At 38.9% G+C, this 18,803-nt stretch overlaps 1 protein-coding gene across 2 annotated transcripts; it reads left to right on the forward strand.

Annotated features, from left to right (window-relative positions):
- Positions 1–643: 643 nt before the first annotated feature.
- LOC100013807 (keratin, type I cuticular Ha8-like) lies at positions 644–12,941 on the forward strand. Of its 2 annotated transcripts, XM_056814827.1 has the most exons (5): positions 644–1,201; positions 6,734–6,895; positions 6,989–7,118; positions 9,314–9,530; positions 12,530–12,941. In XM_056814827.1, exons 1-5 carry the CDS (start codon positions 686–688, stop codon positions 12,666–12,668), a joined length of 1,164 nt encoding a protein of 387 aa, XP_056670805.1. In that variant the 5' UTR covers positions 644–685; the 3' UTR covers positions 12,669–12,941. The 2 variants fall into 2 exon arrangements, 1 of the variants encoding a protein (XP_056670805.1); XR_001628054.2 differs by lacking the exons at positions 644–1,201; positions 6,734–6,895; positions 6,989–7,118; positions 9,314–9,530 and adding an exon at positions 10,123–10,379 and having other exon boundaries at positions 12,530–12,614.
- The last annotated feature ends 5,862 nt before the right edge of the window (positions 12,942–18,803 follow it).

The raw sequence follows: 18,803 nt of genomic DNA on the forward strand, positions 1-18,803 counted from the left end.
GATTTATTGCCAGGGTGTGTCTTTGAGACTAAGTTAGCAACCTTAGTTTCTATTTCTCTTTTAAGATCCCTCCTTTGGAGATCCCTTTGACTAGTGGTTTATACAAGATGCTGAAGAACTGAGAATAAAGAGTGGATTTGGGGGGCTTCCCATTCCTCTTTGGAGCCTCCTTTCTTGCCTGTTTCTTTTGCTTCATTCCCCAGATCTTTCTAAGCTTTTTTCTTCCCAAGTATCCCCAAACCAAGCTCATTCTATGGGAATATACCCCACCTTCTCTGGGAACCTAGAAAGACAGATGAGTGGGTTGCTTAATCTGAAGGCAATGCCACACCCAGATAGACACTGGACAGTCACACAGGGAAGCGGAGCTCATCTTTGGGCTTGGGTGATAGGTCTTTGAAGAGATAACATGAAACATTTCTTTCAGCAACAAATGCCAGTAATAGGGAGTCCCCAGGCAGTTAAATGGCCTTTTTATGAGATAGGGAACTGCTCATGGGAGACTGAAAACTGACTAATAGGATGTTCTGATGATAATAGAAATGAGGATTAATAGAGGGGAAACTTACTGTATTGCATCTACACCCACAATAGATGATGTATAAAAGGTCTGAGAAGGAAGTTCAATTTCCACATTTGGATAGCTGGTCTTTGGCATCCAACAGAAATATCACTTTCTAGGACCATGACTAGAAGCTGCTGTGGAAACAACTCTTCTCGGGGTTCTCTTAAGAGCTGTCTGAAGGCTTCAGGTCAAAAGGCTGTTTCTATAGCTAGTCATCCTGGAAGCTCTATTCCCCGCAGCCAGCCTTCCCCTAGCACTAGATCCAATCCCCATCTGGCAAATAGCTATCAGTCCAGTGCCAATCTTCCCCAGACTTTTGGGTCATCTTCAGACCAGCCAAGTCTCCGAACCTTGCCCAGATGTCACTCAATGAGTTCTCTTCCAGGAGCCCATAACATCCCTGCCAGTGCTGGCATCGGTAGCTGGTTTGGTGATATAGCTCTCAATGGCAGTGAGAAAGAGACCATGAGGTTCTTGAATGATCGTCTGGCCAACTATCTGGAGAAGGTGCGGCGATTGGAGCAGCAAAATGCAGAGCTGGAAGGCAAAATCAAGGAATGGAGTCAGTGCCAAGTCCCCAACATGTGCTCCAACTATACCTCTTATTTCAAGACCATCCATGAGCTTCAATGCAAGGTAAGGAGAGGCTTTTGAGCTCTGAAATCAAATAGGCGAAAGAAAAAGTGTTGACAGAAGAACTTGAGAATGGGGTTGGGAATTCTCTGGGTTGAAAGGGAAGAAAAAAGCATTGTCTCAAATTTTAGACCAAAGGTCCTTTTTTAAAATAAAAAAAATTAAAATGGAAACCCATACTTTATATCTTAGTAGCATCTCTAAGACATCAGGGAAATGGGTAGGCAAATGGAGTTAAATGACTTGCCCTGAGTCACACAGTTAGGAAGTACAGATCAGGGATTCTTAACCTCATTTTGATGTCATGGATTTTTCTTGGGCTGCTTAAGCCCCATAGACTCCTTAGAATTTTGTTATCAGATTTATAGGCTAACATATAGAAGACTACAAAGGAAACCAATTATTCAGGGTATCCCCAAAGTCTGAGTACAATTTTAACCTTTGCACTAAGTAAGGTTTTTGGCACATATTGTATTGACAAGATGACAGCTACATACACATATGTATGTCTATGCATATATTGACACAAATATATCTGTACGCGTATATGTTTCCCTAAGGAATCAATGCTCCAGAGTGATTAATATCCCTTGAATACAATTCTAATTCTAGTACTATCAAATCAGCCTTTCATTATTCATCTCTTAACTTACATTAGTGTTACTGCTAAAAGAGACCTTTGAGATCATCTGGTCTAATAACCTGCCCTTCTCCCAATTTAGTTCATTTCCCTCTTCAGTCACCACTGTATTGTGCCTTTTAATGAGTGGAAGTCACTCTGATGCATGCATTAACTTTGTTATAATTGCAATTTCATGCTATTTAAGGTCACCACATCCATTCATTCAATAGATACTTCTTGTATGCTTGCTATATGCAAGACATTTTGGGAAATAAAAAGATATATGAGACATACCCTCCTCTTCCTCCTCAAAATTTCCTAGAGTATGTTATCAGGATCTCTGTTTTGCCCCACAACAGTTTACCTTGGAGTTTATTTATTTGTATATGTATGTTTTAGCCTCCTAGCCACAGTAGCATCTAAGTTCCTCTAAGGTAACTTTTTATCTTCACATTCCTAATACCTAGAGTGGTACTTGGCACAGATGGTACAAGATGGATACTTTTGCTATTGTATTGAAAAAAAAGACCTCTGCCCCAAAGAAGCTTGTATTCTGTAGAAAAACCTATTAAGTTTATATAATTTGGGGTAATAATTAAATAATATTTCTGATGTACCTATTTTGTGTGAGACTGTGTTAGGTGCTTGGGTTACAATGGTCATGTCAATATTTAAATAAGACATTCCAAAAATTTTGGTGCAGTTTTATAGCCTTGTGCATGTGATAGGTCATTTGATTTCTCTGAGCCTCAGTTTCCTCATATGTAAAATGGAAATAGTAATACTGGGACTAACTATGTGAGGAAGAAAGGTGCTTTGTAAAATAAAATATAAATAAGGATAATTATTGTTCCCTCTGAATCTGTTTGGTGTCAGGAAAGCTAAATATATATAATATGTATATATTTATGTAAGGACACCTTACATAATAATAATTAAAGACACTAATATGACTTTTTAAAGATTTCTAGTGCTTTCCATAAATTCTCATCTTCATCTCACAAAACACCTATAAAGTAGGTATATCTACATCTATGTCTATGTCTGTGTCTATGTCTATGTCTATATCTATATCTATGTCTATGTCTATGTCTATACCTATATCTATATATAAAGGAATCATCTGGATAGGGTGCTGGTCCTGGAGTCAGGAAGACTCATCTACCTGAGTTCAAATCTGATCTTGAACACTTATTAGCTTTGTGTTCCTAGGTAAGTCACAAGTTTGCCTCATTTTACTCATCTGTCAAATGATTTATAGAAATGACAAACCACTCCAGTACCACGATCAAGAAAATCCAAAATGTAGTCACAAAAAGTCAGACATGACTAAAAACTACTGAACAATAAGAAAAACCCTTTCAATATCCCTATTTTACAGATGAGGAAGTTGAGGTGTAGAAGAGTTAAGTGCTTTGCTTATAGTCACATAGCTACTAAGTTTCTGTGTTGCAATTTGAACATCTGACTCTATATTGAGCCTTTTATTCACTACACCATATTGCATCTGGGAAGTAGTCTCTTCCACTTAACATCCAGAATGAGACATGCATCTATGGACATGGTAAATGGTGAAATTTGCTTTGCTGGATTCTTCATACCTGCTGTGAGATTTTGTTTTTTGTTTTATTATCATTCAATTTAGGGAATGGCAACAGGGAAAAGTGATATTAATATTAGAGTTCTTAAAAGTAAAAAAGAATAATCTCATCCTTTATTTATATAAAGAGAGCTATATTTAAATAATAAACAATACTCAATACATTAACTTAAACTTTGATTTTGTCAATATCTGGGCAGTTCAAGGGCAGAGTAGTTAAGAGTGCTGGACTTGGACAAATGTTAGCCATTATTATTATATAAACACTCCCCCCCGCCCCATCCCTCAGCATTGCTTATTACAGATGTAGTTCAGGGAAACTTTTGGACCTGCTTTATGACTAAAAGTAGAAAGGTGAAGGACTTTAGTGAGATTGTCCAATTGTGTGAGAGATTTTCCTCCCTTGGTAATATGAATTAGGAGACCTCCTTATGGGGATTGGGATATATTCCTCTCAGAGCTTTATAGTTAACCTCTCACTTCTAGCTCCTGTGCTCAAAGGCAGAGAACTCCAAGTTGGCTGTGCAGGTTGACAATGCTAAACTGGCTACGGATGACTTCAAGACTAAGTAAGTCTGCCTGGAACAGGACTGAGAATTAATTGCTGATTGCTGACATTCCTAGAGATAATGTAGGGGGATTGAAAGAACACAGTGGTGCATCTATGTGTCTCAGAAGGTAGAGAATCAGGCATGGAGATGGAAGGTCCTGGGATCAAATCTGGCATCAGACACTTCTTAGCTATATGACCCTGGGCAAGTCACTTAACCGCCATTGCCTAACTCTTACTGCTCTTCTGCTTTATACACAGTATTGATTCTAAGACTGTAAGGGTTTTAATAAATAAATGAATGTTTGCTATTATTGTGAGATAACAAAAAAGTAACTAGGTATCTACAAGATATATGCACATAAGATGGAAGATAATTTGAGATGATAAGGCACCTGCAGGGATTGGGAATAACCTCCAGTAAGAGGTGGGATTTGAGTTGAATATTAAAAGGACCAAAGGGGTGCAACTAGGTGGCATAGTGTATAGAGCTCCACACCCAGAGTCAGGAGGACCTGGATTCAAATGTAGCCTCAGACTTTTCCTAGCCCTTGCCTTTCTGTTTTGGAGTTATTCCTAAGATAGAAGGTAAGTGTTTAAAAAAAGAAGGATACAGGGAAACTTTGAGGTGGAAGGGAGGACTTGGACCATTCAAATCATGGGAGACATCAATGTGCAGACATTGAGCCTAGAGATGAAATATTGTATGCATAAAATAGTAACTTAAACTACTGTAGTTGGATTATGGAGGGGAATAAAGCATAAGAAAACTGGAAAAGTAGGAAGGAACAAGGTTATGAAGAGTTTGAAATGTCAAACAGGAGTTTATTCTTTTTTTTGAAACCCTTAACTTCTATCTTAGAATTGATATTAACTTTTGATTTTAAGGTAGAAGAGCACTTTAAGTGCTATGCAATTGGGATTAAATGAGTTGCCCAGGGTCACACAGCTAGGAAGTGTCTGAGGTCAGATATGAACCCAGATTCTCCTTACCCCAGACTTGGTGCTACCTAGCTGCTCCAGGAATTTATTCTTGATCTTGATGGTAATGGGATCTGCTGTAGCTTAGAGAGTTGGTGTTGGTGGCAGGGGGAGATCATTGTAAGTTCCTAGAGAACAAGGGCTATACTTCATCCTTCTTGGTATTCCCCAGCTTTCCTGGAACATTTCAGGAAAAATTCAGTAAATATTTATTGATTAGTTTTTAAGTAAAAAAAGTACTCCTACAGAAATCATATCAGGTAGAGAATAAGCCAAGCAGTTATTTGGAGTAAATGGTCACCATTTTGGATACTCACCCATCTTTATACATGTAGATACAAGAGTGAGTTACACCTTCGCCAGTTGGTTGAGACTGATATGAACAGCCTTCAGAGAAGCTTGGATGACCTGACCCTAGCCAAGTGTGACCTGGAATCACAGCAAGAGTCACTGAAAGAAGAGATATTATGTTTAAAGAAGAACCATGAACAGGTATGAGGTATTTGATAATGGCACAAATTGGGGACACATTAGACAACCAACACTAGTCCAGTCCAGTCCAATCCAATATAGCCCAGCTCAATCCAATCCGATCTAGTCCTATCTAATCTTATCTAATGGAAAAACATATAAAATTCTGAGCTAGGAGCTGGGAATACAAGGACAAGATGGAAAAAATCTCTATCCTAAACTTATAGTCAACTGGGGTGATACAGTATGTAAACAGACGTACATATATGATTATTTGAGGAGAAGGGACTCCCAACTAATAGAATAAGAGAAGGCTTCCCATAGCAGGTGACACAGGAGCTGAACATCGAAGGAGGGAAGGAATGTTAAGAAAAGGAGGTGAGGAGAGAGTGTATTCCAGATTAGGGAGTGGGAAGGGCAGCCTGTGCAAAGATATGGAATTAGGATATGGTAAGTAAGACAATCAGGCAAGAAAAACTCCTTTTTTCTGCTATGGATGCAGGGACTGGTCTCCATAATGGGGATTCTTTTTCCTCTAAATACTTGAACATGTCTTCCTCAGGTGTAAAATGTATTACCCAAGCATCTAATTGTGCATGTTTCTGAGCAAGGTGCTGCCAAAGGGAGCTGCATAGACATTTGGGGAAAGGGCAGGTTATGATTTAAGAAATGCACACAAACATATATAGGGCAAAGAGAATTCCATTACTGTAGACTTTGAGTTGTAGAAAACTTATCCACTCTCAAGTCCATCCCACTCCTTCCTTGCTTCCTTCCTTCCTTCCTTCCTTCCTTCCTTCCTTCCTTCCTTCCTTCCTTCCTTCCTTCCTTCCTTCCTAGAAAGGAAGAAGCCAAAGTTATCTAGGGAAGAGAAATAACCCGCTTAAAGATACTTGTAAATGGCAGAGTTGAGTTTTAGACTCAGATCCTTGGATTACAGACCAAATGCTCTTTCCATTTATACCATATCATCTCTCATGATAGGGCTGGAAGGCAGCCTTGACAACATTGAGTTCAACTCTCACATTTTACAGATGACGAAATGGAGGTCCAGAGAGTAAAAGTAATTGTCTAAGGCCGCATATCTTCTAGTTAGTGTCCCAAACAGGACTCTGATTTTTTCACTTTAAAGTCAGTGGTCTATGAAGAATAGGGAAATAAATGCCAAGAGGATGGTCATTCAGGAGAAGGATAGCTTTCTTTGTGTGTTTGGGGAGTAAGTTCTAGTTTCCCAATAGGGAAATCAATTACTTTCTCAGGGAATCTGTGATATATAGGATGAACCAGTGCCTGATCCTTCTGCCTCTCTAGGAAGTCTACAACCTGCAATGCCAGTTGGGAGATAAGCTCCGTATTGAGCTGGATATGACCCCACCATTGGACCTTAATCGGGTGCTGGGTGAGATGCGTTGTCAATATGAGGCCATGTTGGAGACTAACCGCAATGATGTGGAGCAGTGGTTCATCGCTCAGGTGAGGGCAATGGGTCCAGGGTCCAGGAAGTGGCCACTATCTTCCTAGAGGTGCTTCTACCTAACTATTCTTCTGCTACTTGTTGTGTTTCAGATTGAGGGCATCAGTCTGCAGGAAATGTCTTGTTCAGAGGAGCTACAGTGCTGCCATTCAGAGATCCTGGAGTTGAAACGCTCAGTGAATGCTTTGGAGGTTGAGCTGCAGGCTCAGCACAAAATGGTAGGTCAAGCTTTAGCATTGGTTTATTTTAATTTCTTAGAAATGTACAAAGATAGAGTTTCCTGGAATAAAAATATTTGGATATCTTGATGGGTCAGTGGTTAAACTGTCTAAAGCACATGTCCTCCCTCCCTCTATTTTACCCTTCCTTCCTTCCTTCCTTCCTTCCTTCCTTCCTTCCTTCCTTCCTTCCTTCCTTCCTTCCTTCCTTCCTTCCTTCCTTCCTTCCTTCCTTCCTTCCTTCCTTCCTTCCTTCCTTCTTTCCTCCCCCTGCCCCTTCTCTTATATATAAGCTCAGTAAAGGAAACTCTGATTTGGTGGAATATTTTTTCAACTCTATTTACATAATTACAAATTGCTTTCCAAAATAGTTCTATTGATTCATAGCTTTAATAATAATGCACCAGGGTCTATAGGCAACAGTGTGCTTATCTTTCCATAACACTTCTACCATTAAGTATTCCCATCTTATGCCATTTTTCACAGCTTGCAGAGTCTGAGGTGAAACCTCAGGGTTGTTTTGATCTGTTTTTTTCTTTAATGCAAATTAATTACTTGGTTGTTAATAGTTTGCAATTCTTTTGAGAACTGTTAATGTCATTTGGTTACTTATTTGTTGTGGAAGAGCTTCTAGTATTATCTTATCTCTATATCATCTGATAATGGTTTATATATCTTGGATACCAAATCCTTAACTGAGAAATTTGATATAAAATGTTTTCCCTCATTAGGCTGTTTCCCTTCTTAGGCTAGGTACATTCATATAATATATTTATATTTAACCTTTACCTTCCATCTTAGAATCAAGAAGAGCAGTAAGGGCTAGGCAATGGGGGTTAAGTGACTTGCCCAGGGTCCCACAGCTGGGAAGTGTCTGAGAACAGATTTGAACCCAGGACTTCCCATCTCTAGGCCTGGCTCTTAATCCATTGAGCCACCTAGGTGCCTCCTAGGTACATTCATTTTATCTGTCCAAAAGGTTTTCCATTTCATGTAATCAAAGTTATATATGTTATCTTTTGTGATTAATTCTACCCCTTGTTTGGTTAAGAAAACATCTACTTATAGATGTGAGAAATATATGACTTACTTTCCTTCTATTTTTTTAATAGTATGATCTTTAATATTTAATCACATTCATTTATCATATATTTTGTAATATTGCATAAGGTATTGATATATCAATGGAAGCCAGGTGGCACAGCGGATAGGGTGCTGGGCCTACAGTAAGAAAGACTCGTCTTCCCGAATTCAAATCAAACCTCAGACAATTAGTAGTTATGTGATCCTGGACAAGTCATTTAGCCTTCATTGCCTCAGTTCCTTATCTGTCAAAAGGGCTGGAGAAGGAAATGGCAAATAACTCTAGTATCTTTGCCACGAAAACCGCAAATAGGGTCATAAAGAGTCAGATCTGACTGAAAAATGATTAAAACTGGCATGACTAGTTTCTGCCAGATTACTTTCCCATTTCCCCAGGAATTTCTATCCAATAGGGAATGCTGTTTTACATTTTATTAAACACTAGGTTATTGATTCCAATTATCTCCCTTGTCCGTTCTGTTCATTGATTTACCTTTTTATTTTTAACCAATATCAGATGGTTTTGACAATTGCTGTATTTTAATATATTTTGAGATCTGGAAATGTTATTCTTCCTTTGTCTCTACCCCTTTTCATTATTCCCTTGAAATTTTTGATCTTTTGTTTTGCCAAATGAATTTTGTTATTATTTTATCAAGTTCTAGAAAAGCATCTTTAATAGATAGATATTGATAGAATTATTGATAGAATCTTGATAGAATCATTGATATTATAAATTAATTTGGTACTATTGTCATTTTTACTATATTGGTACCACATTATTTCTTCTATTTCTTTTCCCCTTGTAACCATAGAAAGACTACTTGTAATCTTCACTGGACCAGCTAGAGATTCTTCTAGACTACCCACTTATTTTCTATTTTTCATTTGTGGAGGCAGTGTGACTTAATGGGCAGAATGCTGGGTTTGGAATCAGGTTCCTGACCTCTGACCCAGGACAAAATCACTTCATCTCAAGCAAATTCTTGAGACTTATTTCTTAAATTATAGATGTTCTGTGACTTGTGTTAGTGGAAGGCATTAACTTGCTGAGAGTGCCCATATTGGCAAAGTCACCAATCCTTCTCATAAATGCATATTTCTCATTTTAGAAAGATTGTTTGGAAAACTCCTTGTGTGAATCTGAGACTCGCTACAGCACTGAGCTGGCCCAGATGCAGTACTTGATCAGCAATGTGGAGGAGCAGCTGGCTGAGATCCGGGCTGACCTGGAGAGACAGAACCAGGAGTATCAGGTCCTCCTGGATGTTAAGGCCCGGCTGGTGTGTGAGATCTCCACCTACAGAAATCTGCTGGAGAAGGAGGACAACAAGTAAGGACTTTTTGTTGGTGATTTTTAGCAAAGCCCGACAGATATTTGACTATATCTTGTCACACTTCCTGGCAGAAGTGAAATTCATGTGAGATCTTCATCAAAGGATTATGGATTATAGATCCAGAGCTGAGGGGCCATAGACTCAAAGCTTGTCTATTTTACCACACTATCCTCTAGGAATTGATCAGGTTATAAGTGCTGTGTGAAGTTAGGGAAAATAGCGTAGTGGAAAGCACCTGGGTATTGGGAAGCTAGAGGATATAGGTTCAAATCCTTTCTCTACTTTCCTGCTCATGTAGCTAAGGCCTCCTCCTATCCAATCAATCCCTATGTTTATGGACTCCAATCTAAGGAAAAAGCATGATGGGCCTGAAGTCATGAAGACATGTTCTCGAATTCAAATCTGTTGACATGTACTAGCTGTATATCCTTGGGCAAGTCATTTAATCCTGTTTGCCTTGGTTTCCCCATCTGTAAAATGAACATGAGAAGGAAATTGTAAACCACTTCATTATCATTGCCAAGAAAACTCCAAATGGGGTCATGAAGAATCAGACACAACTGAAACAGCTGAGCCACTAGGAACTATACCTATGACTTCATTGGTATCAGGAAGCCCCAGATGAACTCATTCTATCAAAGCAGGTTGGTGCCTTCTCTGAAATGCATAGTCTTAGAGAGCTGCCTAGATCACTGAGAGGAGAAATAACTGGCCCAGAATCACACATCCAGTATGGGTCAGAGGTTAGGATTTGAAGTCAGGTCGTCCTGCCTCAGGCTTGTTCTCTCTAAACTACTTCATGTTTACTCTGGAAGAAAGGCTCAAAGAAAAGGGTGGAAAAACAGGTGAGTTGGCTGGCTGAAGGTTCTCCTTTCTAAGCCAGCTTTTGTGTTATTGTTGAGCATTCAGTCATGTCTGACTCTTTGTGACTCCATGGACCATAGCAGTGCCAGATCCTTCTATCCTCCACTATCTCTCAGTCTATCCAAGTTCATGTTCATTGTTTCCATGACACTATCTCTGCATCTCATTGGCTGCCATTCCCTCCTCCTTTTACCTTCAGTCTTTTTCAACATCAGGATCTTTTCCAGTGAATCTTGTCTTCTCATTATGTGGCCAAAAGGCCAATTTAAAGGGTTTCCATGTACTGGCCTTGGAGTTGGGAAAAACCTGGGTTCAAATACTGCCTCTGATAAATAAATATAGATATGGGACTTTGTGGAAGTCAATCAGTCTCTGTAAGCCTCAGTTTCTCATCTGTAATTTGAAGACAGTGCAGTAGAAGGCTGGCTGCTTCTAGCTCTACATGATCATGTTCTTGTTCTATGTGGGAGGAGATATACCCATCAAGTTGGTCCGTGATAAGGAAATTCCCTGATCAAACTCCTCTCTCACTAATTTCTTTGGAATTCAGTTTCTCTCTTCTGTTTCCCACTCTATATTTATTATCTGATGACCTGAGTTAGAATCCTACCTCTATTGTTTTCCACCTGTATGAATTTAGACAAGTTATTTAACTTCTCTAGGTTTATTTCCTCATCTAGCAGAATATAAGCTTTTTGAGGGCAGGAGATAAATTTTTCTTTTGTCTTTAGATCCTCAGTACTTGGCTTAGTAGCTTGATCATTGTGGATATATTTTTAAAAATTCTTACCTTCTGTTTTTAAATAAGTACTGTGTATTGGTTCTAAGGCAGAAGAGGAGTAAGGGTTAGGCAATGAGGGTTAAGTGACTTGCCCAGGGTCACACAGCTAGGAAGCATCTGAGGCCATATTTGAACCCAGGACCTCCTGTTTCTCCATTCACTGAGCCACCTATCTGCCCCCTCACTATGAATATTTAATAAATGCTCTTTAGATTGGGTTGAATTGGATCTGTTAAATGGGAAGGACAGACCAGATAGACTCAAAGTTCCTTCTCGGGTTTGATCTCATGTCCAAGGAAGCCCCTTTTTGTCTTTAACAAGGAAGAATGCGAGACTGTGTGTTGATGGAAAGTATTATCTTTTTGAGTCTCCTATCCTGGTAATGTCAAAGATCCTTTTCATTTTTGCATAGTTCTCATTCTGGAGAGATTGTTTGGAAAATTGACTGACTGATTCTGAGGAATATCTTTTCTCAAAATCCACTGGGAGGAGGCAGCTAGGTGATACAGTGGATATAATGTCAGGCTTTGGAGTCAAGGTTCTGGGTTCAAATGTGACTTCAGAAATTTCCCAGCCATATGACCTTGGGCAAATCACTTAACCCAAACTGACCAGCTCTTATATCTCTTTTGCCACAGAACCAATACTTAGAATCAATTCTAAGTCAGAAAGAAAGTGTTTAAAAACAAAAACAGTAAACCAAAGTCCATTTGGAATTCTTAATGCTTCAGAATTTTGAATAATTCACCTTTATGTTACCTAGGGAGATCAGGGTTCAAGTCCTGCCTCTGACACATACTGACTGAATGACTCTAGATAAGTCACTTAACCTCTGTTTGCCTCAGTTTCTTCATCTGTAAAAAGTTGATAACAATAGCATCTACCTTCCAGGGCTGTTGTGAGGATGAAATAAGATAATATTTGTAATGCTGTTAGCATAGTACCTGGCACACATTAGGTACTTAAATATTTATTTCATTCCTTCCTAAAATCTTAGCTCAAATCTTTCTAAATGCCTATTCTCTTCCTTCCATTTTCCAAAGAGAAGACTTCCTCAGAAGGCAAGGTGGTATGTGCCAGGGCAATTTATCCCCTTCATTACTTTCTTGAGAAGGGCATATTGAAGATAGTAGATATAAATTGAACTCCTGGATCTTGTGTCTGGAATCATACATCATAAATTTTAAATTGGAAGGGACCAATGAAATCACAGGTCTAATATTTGTCTTTATGTTCTTTTACATTGAATACAAGCTTAATCCCTTGAATGATCCTCAGCTTCTCCTTTAAACTTTTGAGATTTCCATGCCAACAACAGCTAAAAAATTCCTTTCTTTTTGTCTTCCACAGACTTCCAAACAATCCATGTGCAACTTCCTCGTGCCACACACCAAGAGCTCCCTCTTTGAGTTGCTCTCCCTCTACTCTCCCAAAGAGCCAAGGAGCTGTCATGGCCAGCAATAGAGCCTTCACACAGGGGCAGTTCTGATACGCCTACCTTCTCAGAAGAGGAAGAACAAGAGGAGGGAAGAGAGGAAGATTCCTTTCTGGGGTTGCCATGTTATAGTATATCTTACCAGCCTGGGTGTTCTATTCATATACTCCATAATGAATGTGTGCTCTCTCCATGTTATACAACCTCTAAGTCAGTCTATGTTTTGATTTTTGAAGAGTTTTCTTTATGGTGCTACCTTTTATCTTTCTTGCTTCTGAGTTGAGATATAACTCCTCTTGCCCTTGACCAATAAACTTAATTTCAGTTGCACATACATTTTGGGTGTTACTGATATTCATTTACTTCAATCCTCTGGTGATATGGATGATGTGGTGATCTTGGGTCTGGATCATCAAAAGTTTTTCCAGAACATGTTGGGGCAGGATTCTTAGATTAATCCAGTCTATTTAATACAACAAGCATTGATTAATTGTTTATTATATACAGGGTAGGATGAATCATGGTATGAAAGACAGAGAAGATTGGACTTCTGTTCAGAAGGATCTGAGTTCAAAGTCTTGCCTTTGACATTATTGACAGATACTAGTGTATCTTCAGGCCACTTAACCTCTCCATGCTCCAATAAATTACAGATGAATTATCTATCTGCCAGAGGCAGCTATGTGGTAAAGTAAATAGAGTGCCAGACCTCAAATCAGGAAGACTCATCTTTCTGATTTCAAATCTGGCCTTAGACACATATTAGTTGTGCACTCCTGGGTAAGTCATTTAATTCTGCCTCAGTTCCTCATTTGTAAAATGAACTGGAGAAGCAAATGGTAAACCACTCCAGTATCTTTTCCAATAAAACCTCAAATGGGACCATCAAAGAGTTGGAGTTGACTGAAAATGACTGAATAGCTACCTGCATCACTAGAGGGAATTTTTGTACCAGGAGTTCCCTACCCTAATGAAATCACAGTTTCTTGCCCTCTTCCCCCCCCCCCCCAATAATATATTGCTCAGGGCAGGCACTGTGTTGGGTTTTGGGAATAAAAAGAGCAGAAATCAGTCTTTGATTATTGGGAAGGTATGATATGTAAGTAATAATAGGTGATCATTTCAGAAATATTCTCTGAGAGATAATATTTCAGAGAGAGAAATCCAGAGAGAATGCTAACAATTAGAGGGATGAGGAGGCTGAGGGGGAAGAGGTACAGATGAGGTATGCAGCAGTCCTTCCAAGAATGGGAATTGCCTGTCCACAGAGCCTTGACCAAAATTCTAAGCAGTGGCAGGTCTAATTAAATATTTTCTAGTCAATTCAAAAAACATTAATTAAGCACCTACAATGTTCCTGGCATCGTGCTAAGTGCTGGGATACCAATAAGTAAAAAAGAGACAATTCTCGTCCTCAAGGAATTTACAATCTAATGGGGGAGAACAACACAGAAAAGAAAGCTGAAAAAGTGGTGGAACACCAGGGAGTTCCCAGCTATAGGGCACTTGGTGTGTTGTTCCACTTATCCCCTGGAGGTGAGTTGCTGCTGCTGAAAATAGTTTTCAAGTGGCAGAAGATAAAAACTTACATTTATTTATTTTTAAACCCTTAACTTCTGTCTTAGAATCTATACTAAATACCAGTTCCAAGGTAGAAGAATGGTAAGGTCTAGGCAATGAGGGTTAAGTGACTTGCCTAGAGTCACACAGCTAGGAAGTATCTGAGTTTAGAATTGAACCCAAGACCTCCCATCTCCACTCCTGGCCCTCTAGCCACTGAACCACTTAGCTACCTCCACATTTATTTTTATATTTGTGATTTTCCTTACTGAGGACTTTACTGTGGTGGCTCAGAGGAGTCCTTGAGCAATTTGAAAAGTTACCTAATTAACTTAGTCTTTGTTTGGAGATGTCTGTCATTTCTTTGCTGATTTGGTTTCAAAGATTGGGGTTGCCTCCTGATGATTGGCTCACGTTCAGCAGGTGGGAGGGTAGACCTGACCCCCTTCTCAGTGTATAAAAGTGTGGTAACAGATCCACCTCATTCTTAGGGACTCTCTCTGCCTGTTCCATTGCTACCTTTAGTATTTGCAAAGGGGTTTATTGTTTTTAGTTGTTTCCCATTTGGGATTTTCTTGGCCAAGATATTGGAGTGGCTTGCCATTTCCTTTTCTAGTTCATTTTACAGATGAGGAAACTGAGGCAAACAGGGGTAAGTGACTTGCCCAGAGTCACACAGCTAGTTAGTGTTTCAGGCCAGATTTGAACTCATGAAGATAGGTCTTCTCAACTCCAGGTCCAGCACTCTATCCACGGTACCATCTGGTTGTCCTTAACTGCACAGTGTTTGAGAACTCCTTTTTTACTAACATTTGGGTAAACTAGATATGAATTATTTCCTGAGTTTATTAGGAGACTCTTTTGGAGCAACTCTAGTTGAGATCAAAGAAGCAAAAAAGAGAAAATGACACATATGGTCTTGGTCTGTGTGAGTAGAGTCTTTAGTATAGGAGTTGGATAGAACCTCAAGCTATTATTTGACATATACATTATTGTTTTTAATTCTTATAAGATCTGAGATGTAGTATTTTATAATTCCTTTGTACTTTTAAAAAACCTTTATCTTCTATCTTTGAATTAATATTTTATATTGGTTCCAAGGCAGAAGAGTGGTAAGGGTCAGGAAATGGGGGTGAAGTGACTTGCCCATGGTCACAGAGTTAGGAAGTATCTAAGGTCAGATCTGAACCCAGGACTTCCCATCTCTAGGCCTGGCTCTCAATCCACAGAACCTCCTTGTTGCCCTCTCCTTTATACTTTTGAAGAAAAGGCAACAACTTGTCTAGGGTAGGAGTTGGAAATCCAACTTGAGTTTTTTGACTTCAAGTGCAGAGTTCTTTTTATTACAATCACAGTGATCAGACCTAAGAGTTGAGAGCAATTGATTCTAATTCCAACTGGTTCACAAATTAGCTTCTTGAACTAAGTTAAATTACTTGAACTCTCTAAATCTCTATTTTCTTATTTGTAAAATGGGGACAATATTATTCATCTTACCCATGGCATAGGAATTGTAAGAGGGAAAAGGGGGCTAATTATATAAAAGGTTGGACTGGATTATATTTAAAATAGGGTTACCAGGAATTTCTATTAATTCCAAAGAAATTTATTTACAATTTATTTACAAAATATAGAAAGAAAATCAGAGAGGCTAGGGTAAGATATCTAGACTAAGCACTAAGTAATTTACTCCTGGCCCCTGGCTCAACCCCGGGCAGGGCGAGTTAGTTCAGTCAGACTCGGCAAAACTGAGGACCTGTGGAAAATTCCCTCAAGAGGTAGGTCTCTCCTGAGGCCAGTTTTTTCAGTAAATCCAGGAAAGGAGTCAGCCTTTTCACTCACCATGTGTCAGTCCAAAGGAAGAGATTTAAGAACAGCCTCCCCAGGAAAAGGGTCTCAGGTCCAGTCAGCAGATTCTTCTCCAGTCTCAACTTGAACTCAGAACTCCAAGTAAAAACTCCACGTAGAACTGCACTCATGAATTTGCAACTGCCTTTTAAAGACACTTTATTTTGCATCACTTCCTGTGCCTTCCCCTAATTTTACATCTACTAATCACAGTTGAAGCTTTGCTTTAGGACTTCCTAGGGGCAGTCAGTTTAATTCTGATTCGTCACCCACTATTGCACATGTGGGTCACAGACCTCCTCCACTCAAGTGTGAATGGGGTGTTTACACCTTTGGTGATTAAATCTAAAAATGGACAGATCTCCCCACAACTTTAAGTAGGGTGTTTATACTTTTGGTGATGAAATCTAAAAATGGGCAAGGGTTACAATTTAATCTTTACAACCACAAGAGAGTTAATTAATTTCATTTTCACAATCAAGGGAGAGTTAAATTTAATCTTCACAGAATCTTGTGAATTTCAAATGAGATAATGGAGGAAAAGGTGCTTTGAAAAGTCTTCATAATAAGAGGCAAAGGATCAATGTTAATGGTTGTGACTTTTTTTCTTTATCATACATTTCAATTTGAGCAATTAAGGACCTGGCAACCTAGCAGTTACAGAAGCACAATAATCACAGAATCTCAGAATGGAAAGAGTTTTAGAGGCTGTAGAATTCAATTTATATTCAAACAGGGATGCCTTCTGCAATACTTTGACAAGTAACCATCAAGGCTGCTTGAAGAGCGAAGAGGGAATGGATAAATGAATGAAGCAGTAAAAATTTTGAAAGACTGCTATGTACAAGTCATTGGGGATACAAACATAAGAGCAAAGTTCTTGCTTTCAGAGGACTCACATTCTAATAAGGGTAGATTGCAGAGATAGAGGAGAATCTAGCTACAATGCAAGTAGAAAATTCCAGTGGTTCTTAGAGTGGCAAAGCAAGTGATAATGCATCTTTTAAAATGTTATATCCATTGATCAAACTATATCTGTTTCTTGACTTGAACAGTGACAAGAATTTTCTCTTCTGAGTTCTTCACTGTTTTCTGAGATCTGTAACAGTTGAAGAAGTTGCCAGTGGGACCCACCAAGGTAGCTCATACATTTATGGAACAATTCTAGGGAGTTTTTCTTTATATTTCACACATATACAGATTTTGACAATTTCTATCCATTGTTTCCATTTCTTTCCCATAATTCTGGAACTAAGCAGAGCAAGCTTAATCCTTCACCTGACTATTTTTTAAATACTTGAAATCAAGGAGTAATTTTTATCCTTTTGCTCCACAAAGTCTTTTCTTCTCTAAGGTAGACATCTCTAGTTCCTTCAGCTTGGCATGACTTCCAGTCCCTCATCCCTTAGTCCCATATTTCCTGCATGCATACCTTACTATCTTTGTATTTTAAGTTTGAGCCCACTTCCCAGGGATGTTGTGTCTACAAGGGGAGAATTGGATTAGTGGATGTTTTTGTATTATTAATTGTTAAATTTAAATTGTGGTTGGACTCTGAATACTTATATAAGTGGTTGCCAGGGATTTCTAAATCCCACAATGAATTACTAAAGTAAATGGAATTTATGGTAGTTTATTTACAATAGAGGGAAGATATTAAGGAAGAGAGAAAAGAGGAGAGAGATAGATCTCTGGCTTCTTCTGATATCAGTTAGAATTTCTAAGCCCCAACCATGGGAAAAAAAAGTCTCAAGACAATGGGCCTTTCTCGGAGGTTTAGACCTCCAAGAAAGGCAGGGTCACTAATTCAGCCTTTCATTCACCAATGGTGACCATCAAATGGAAAGAAGTCTGGGAGTCTGTCTTCAGTTCACTCCTCAAGGGTCTGTCTTCCAGTCTCTCCTCCCAGTCAGAGAGCTCTTTGATCTCCTCAAATCGATTATTGAATCGAATATCAAGAGGCTGATCCTCCAGCCCCACTCCTAGTTAGAGATCCTCCATGCAACTCGAATCTCGAATTGAATATCTTCTTCTGGCCTCTGGTCCTAATTTTTAAAGTTCTTTTTCTATTGTGTCACCACCCCTAAATTTCATGTCTACCAATCACAGCAGATGCTTTTTTCCAGGACTGCCGACTCTTTAGTTCACATCTTCTTTGGTTAGATTATATCTTTTACTTAACACCTTTTCTGGTTAGTTTACCTTTTGTAGTTACTTAACACCTTGTAATTAAAATGGGTAGATCTACTTAAAATACTGAGTTATCACCTTTTGTAGATTAAAATCTAAAAATAGGTCATGGATTACAAATTCAATCTTCCCAATAAAGGAAGAGCTAAGTATCTTCATTGTTAAAATCAAGAGATAGCTAAATTCAAATCTTTGCACTGTACTTGGTATAGTTTTTGTTATTGTTGTAAGTAACCCTTTGCAAGTTTTAATGGATATAAACCAGATGGTTGATATTTACAATGTGCATATTGGATGGATTTTTGTGAATAATAATGGTAGTAGAAGTCACCACCCCTCCAAGTTACTCCAGAATATTGAGCAGATAGTTTCCCTTTGGGGACCCAAGCTGCCATTGTAGGTAGAGAGGAGTGTTTCACTTGGGGCTGAAGGCTATCTCCTAACTCCTTGCCTTGGGATACCTTTTCACTCTTCAGAGTACCTACCAAATTATGGTGTTGGTGTTGGATGAGATGTTTCTTTGTTTAACTCTTTACTGGTCTCATCTCTTATTACTAACAACTACAGTAGACTCCTCTACCAACTCTAGTG

The sequence above is a fragment of the Monodelphis domestica genome, chromosome 2, assembly GCF_027887165.1.
Source record: "Monodelphis domestica isolate mMonDom1 chromosome 2, mMonDom1.pri, whole genome shotgun sequence".
Classification (NCBI taxonomy): domain Eukaryota; kingdom Metazoa; phylum Chordata; class Mammalia; order Didelphimorphia; family Didelphidae; genus Monodelphis; species Monodelphis domestica.

Excerpts from the sequence above, each read along its gene's own strand:
- LOC100013807 (XM_056814827.1), top strand. The coding sequence starts at position 686 with ATGACTAGAAGCTGCTGTGGAAACAACTCTTCTCGGGGTTCTCTTAAG. Across the intron at positions 1,202-6,733 it reads TCCATGAGCTTCAATGCAAG|GAAGTCTACAACCTGCAATG; the intron begins GTAAGGAGAGGC and ends CTGCCTCTCTAG. Across the intron at positions 6,896-6,988 it reads AGCAGTGGTTCATCGCTCAG|ATTGAGGGCATCAGTCTGCA; the intron begins GTGAGGGCAATG and ends GTTGTGTTTCAG.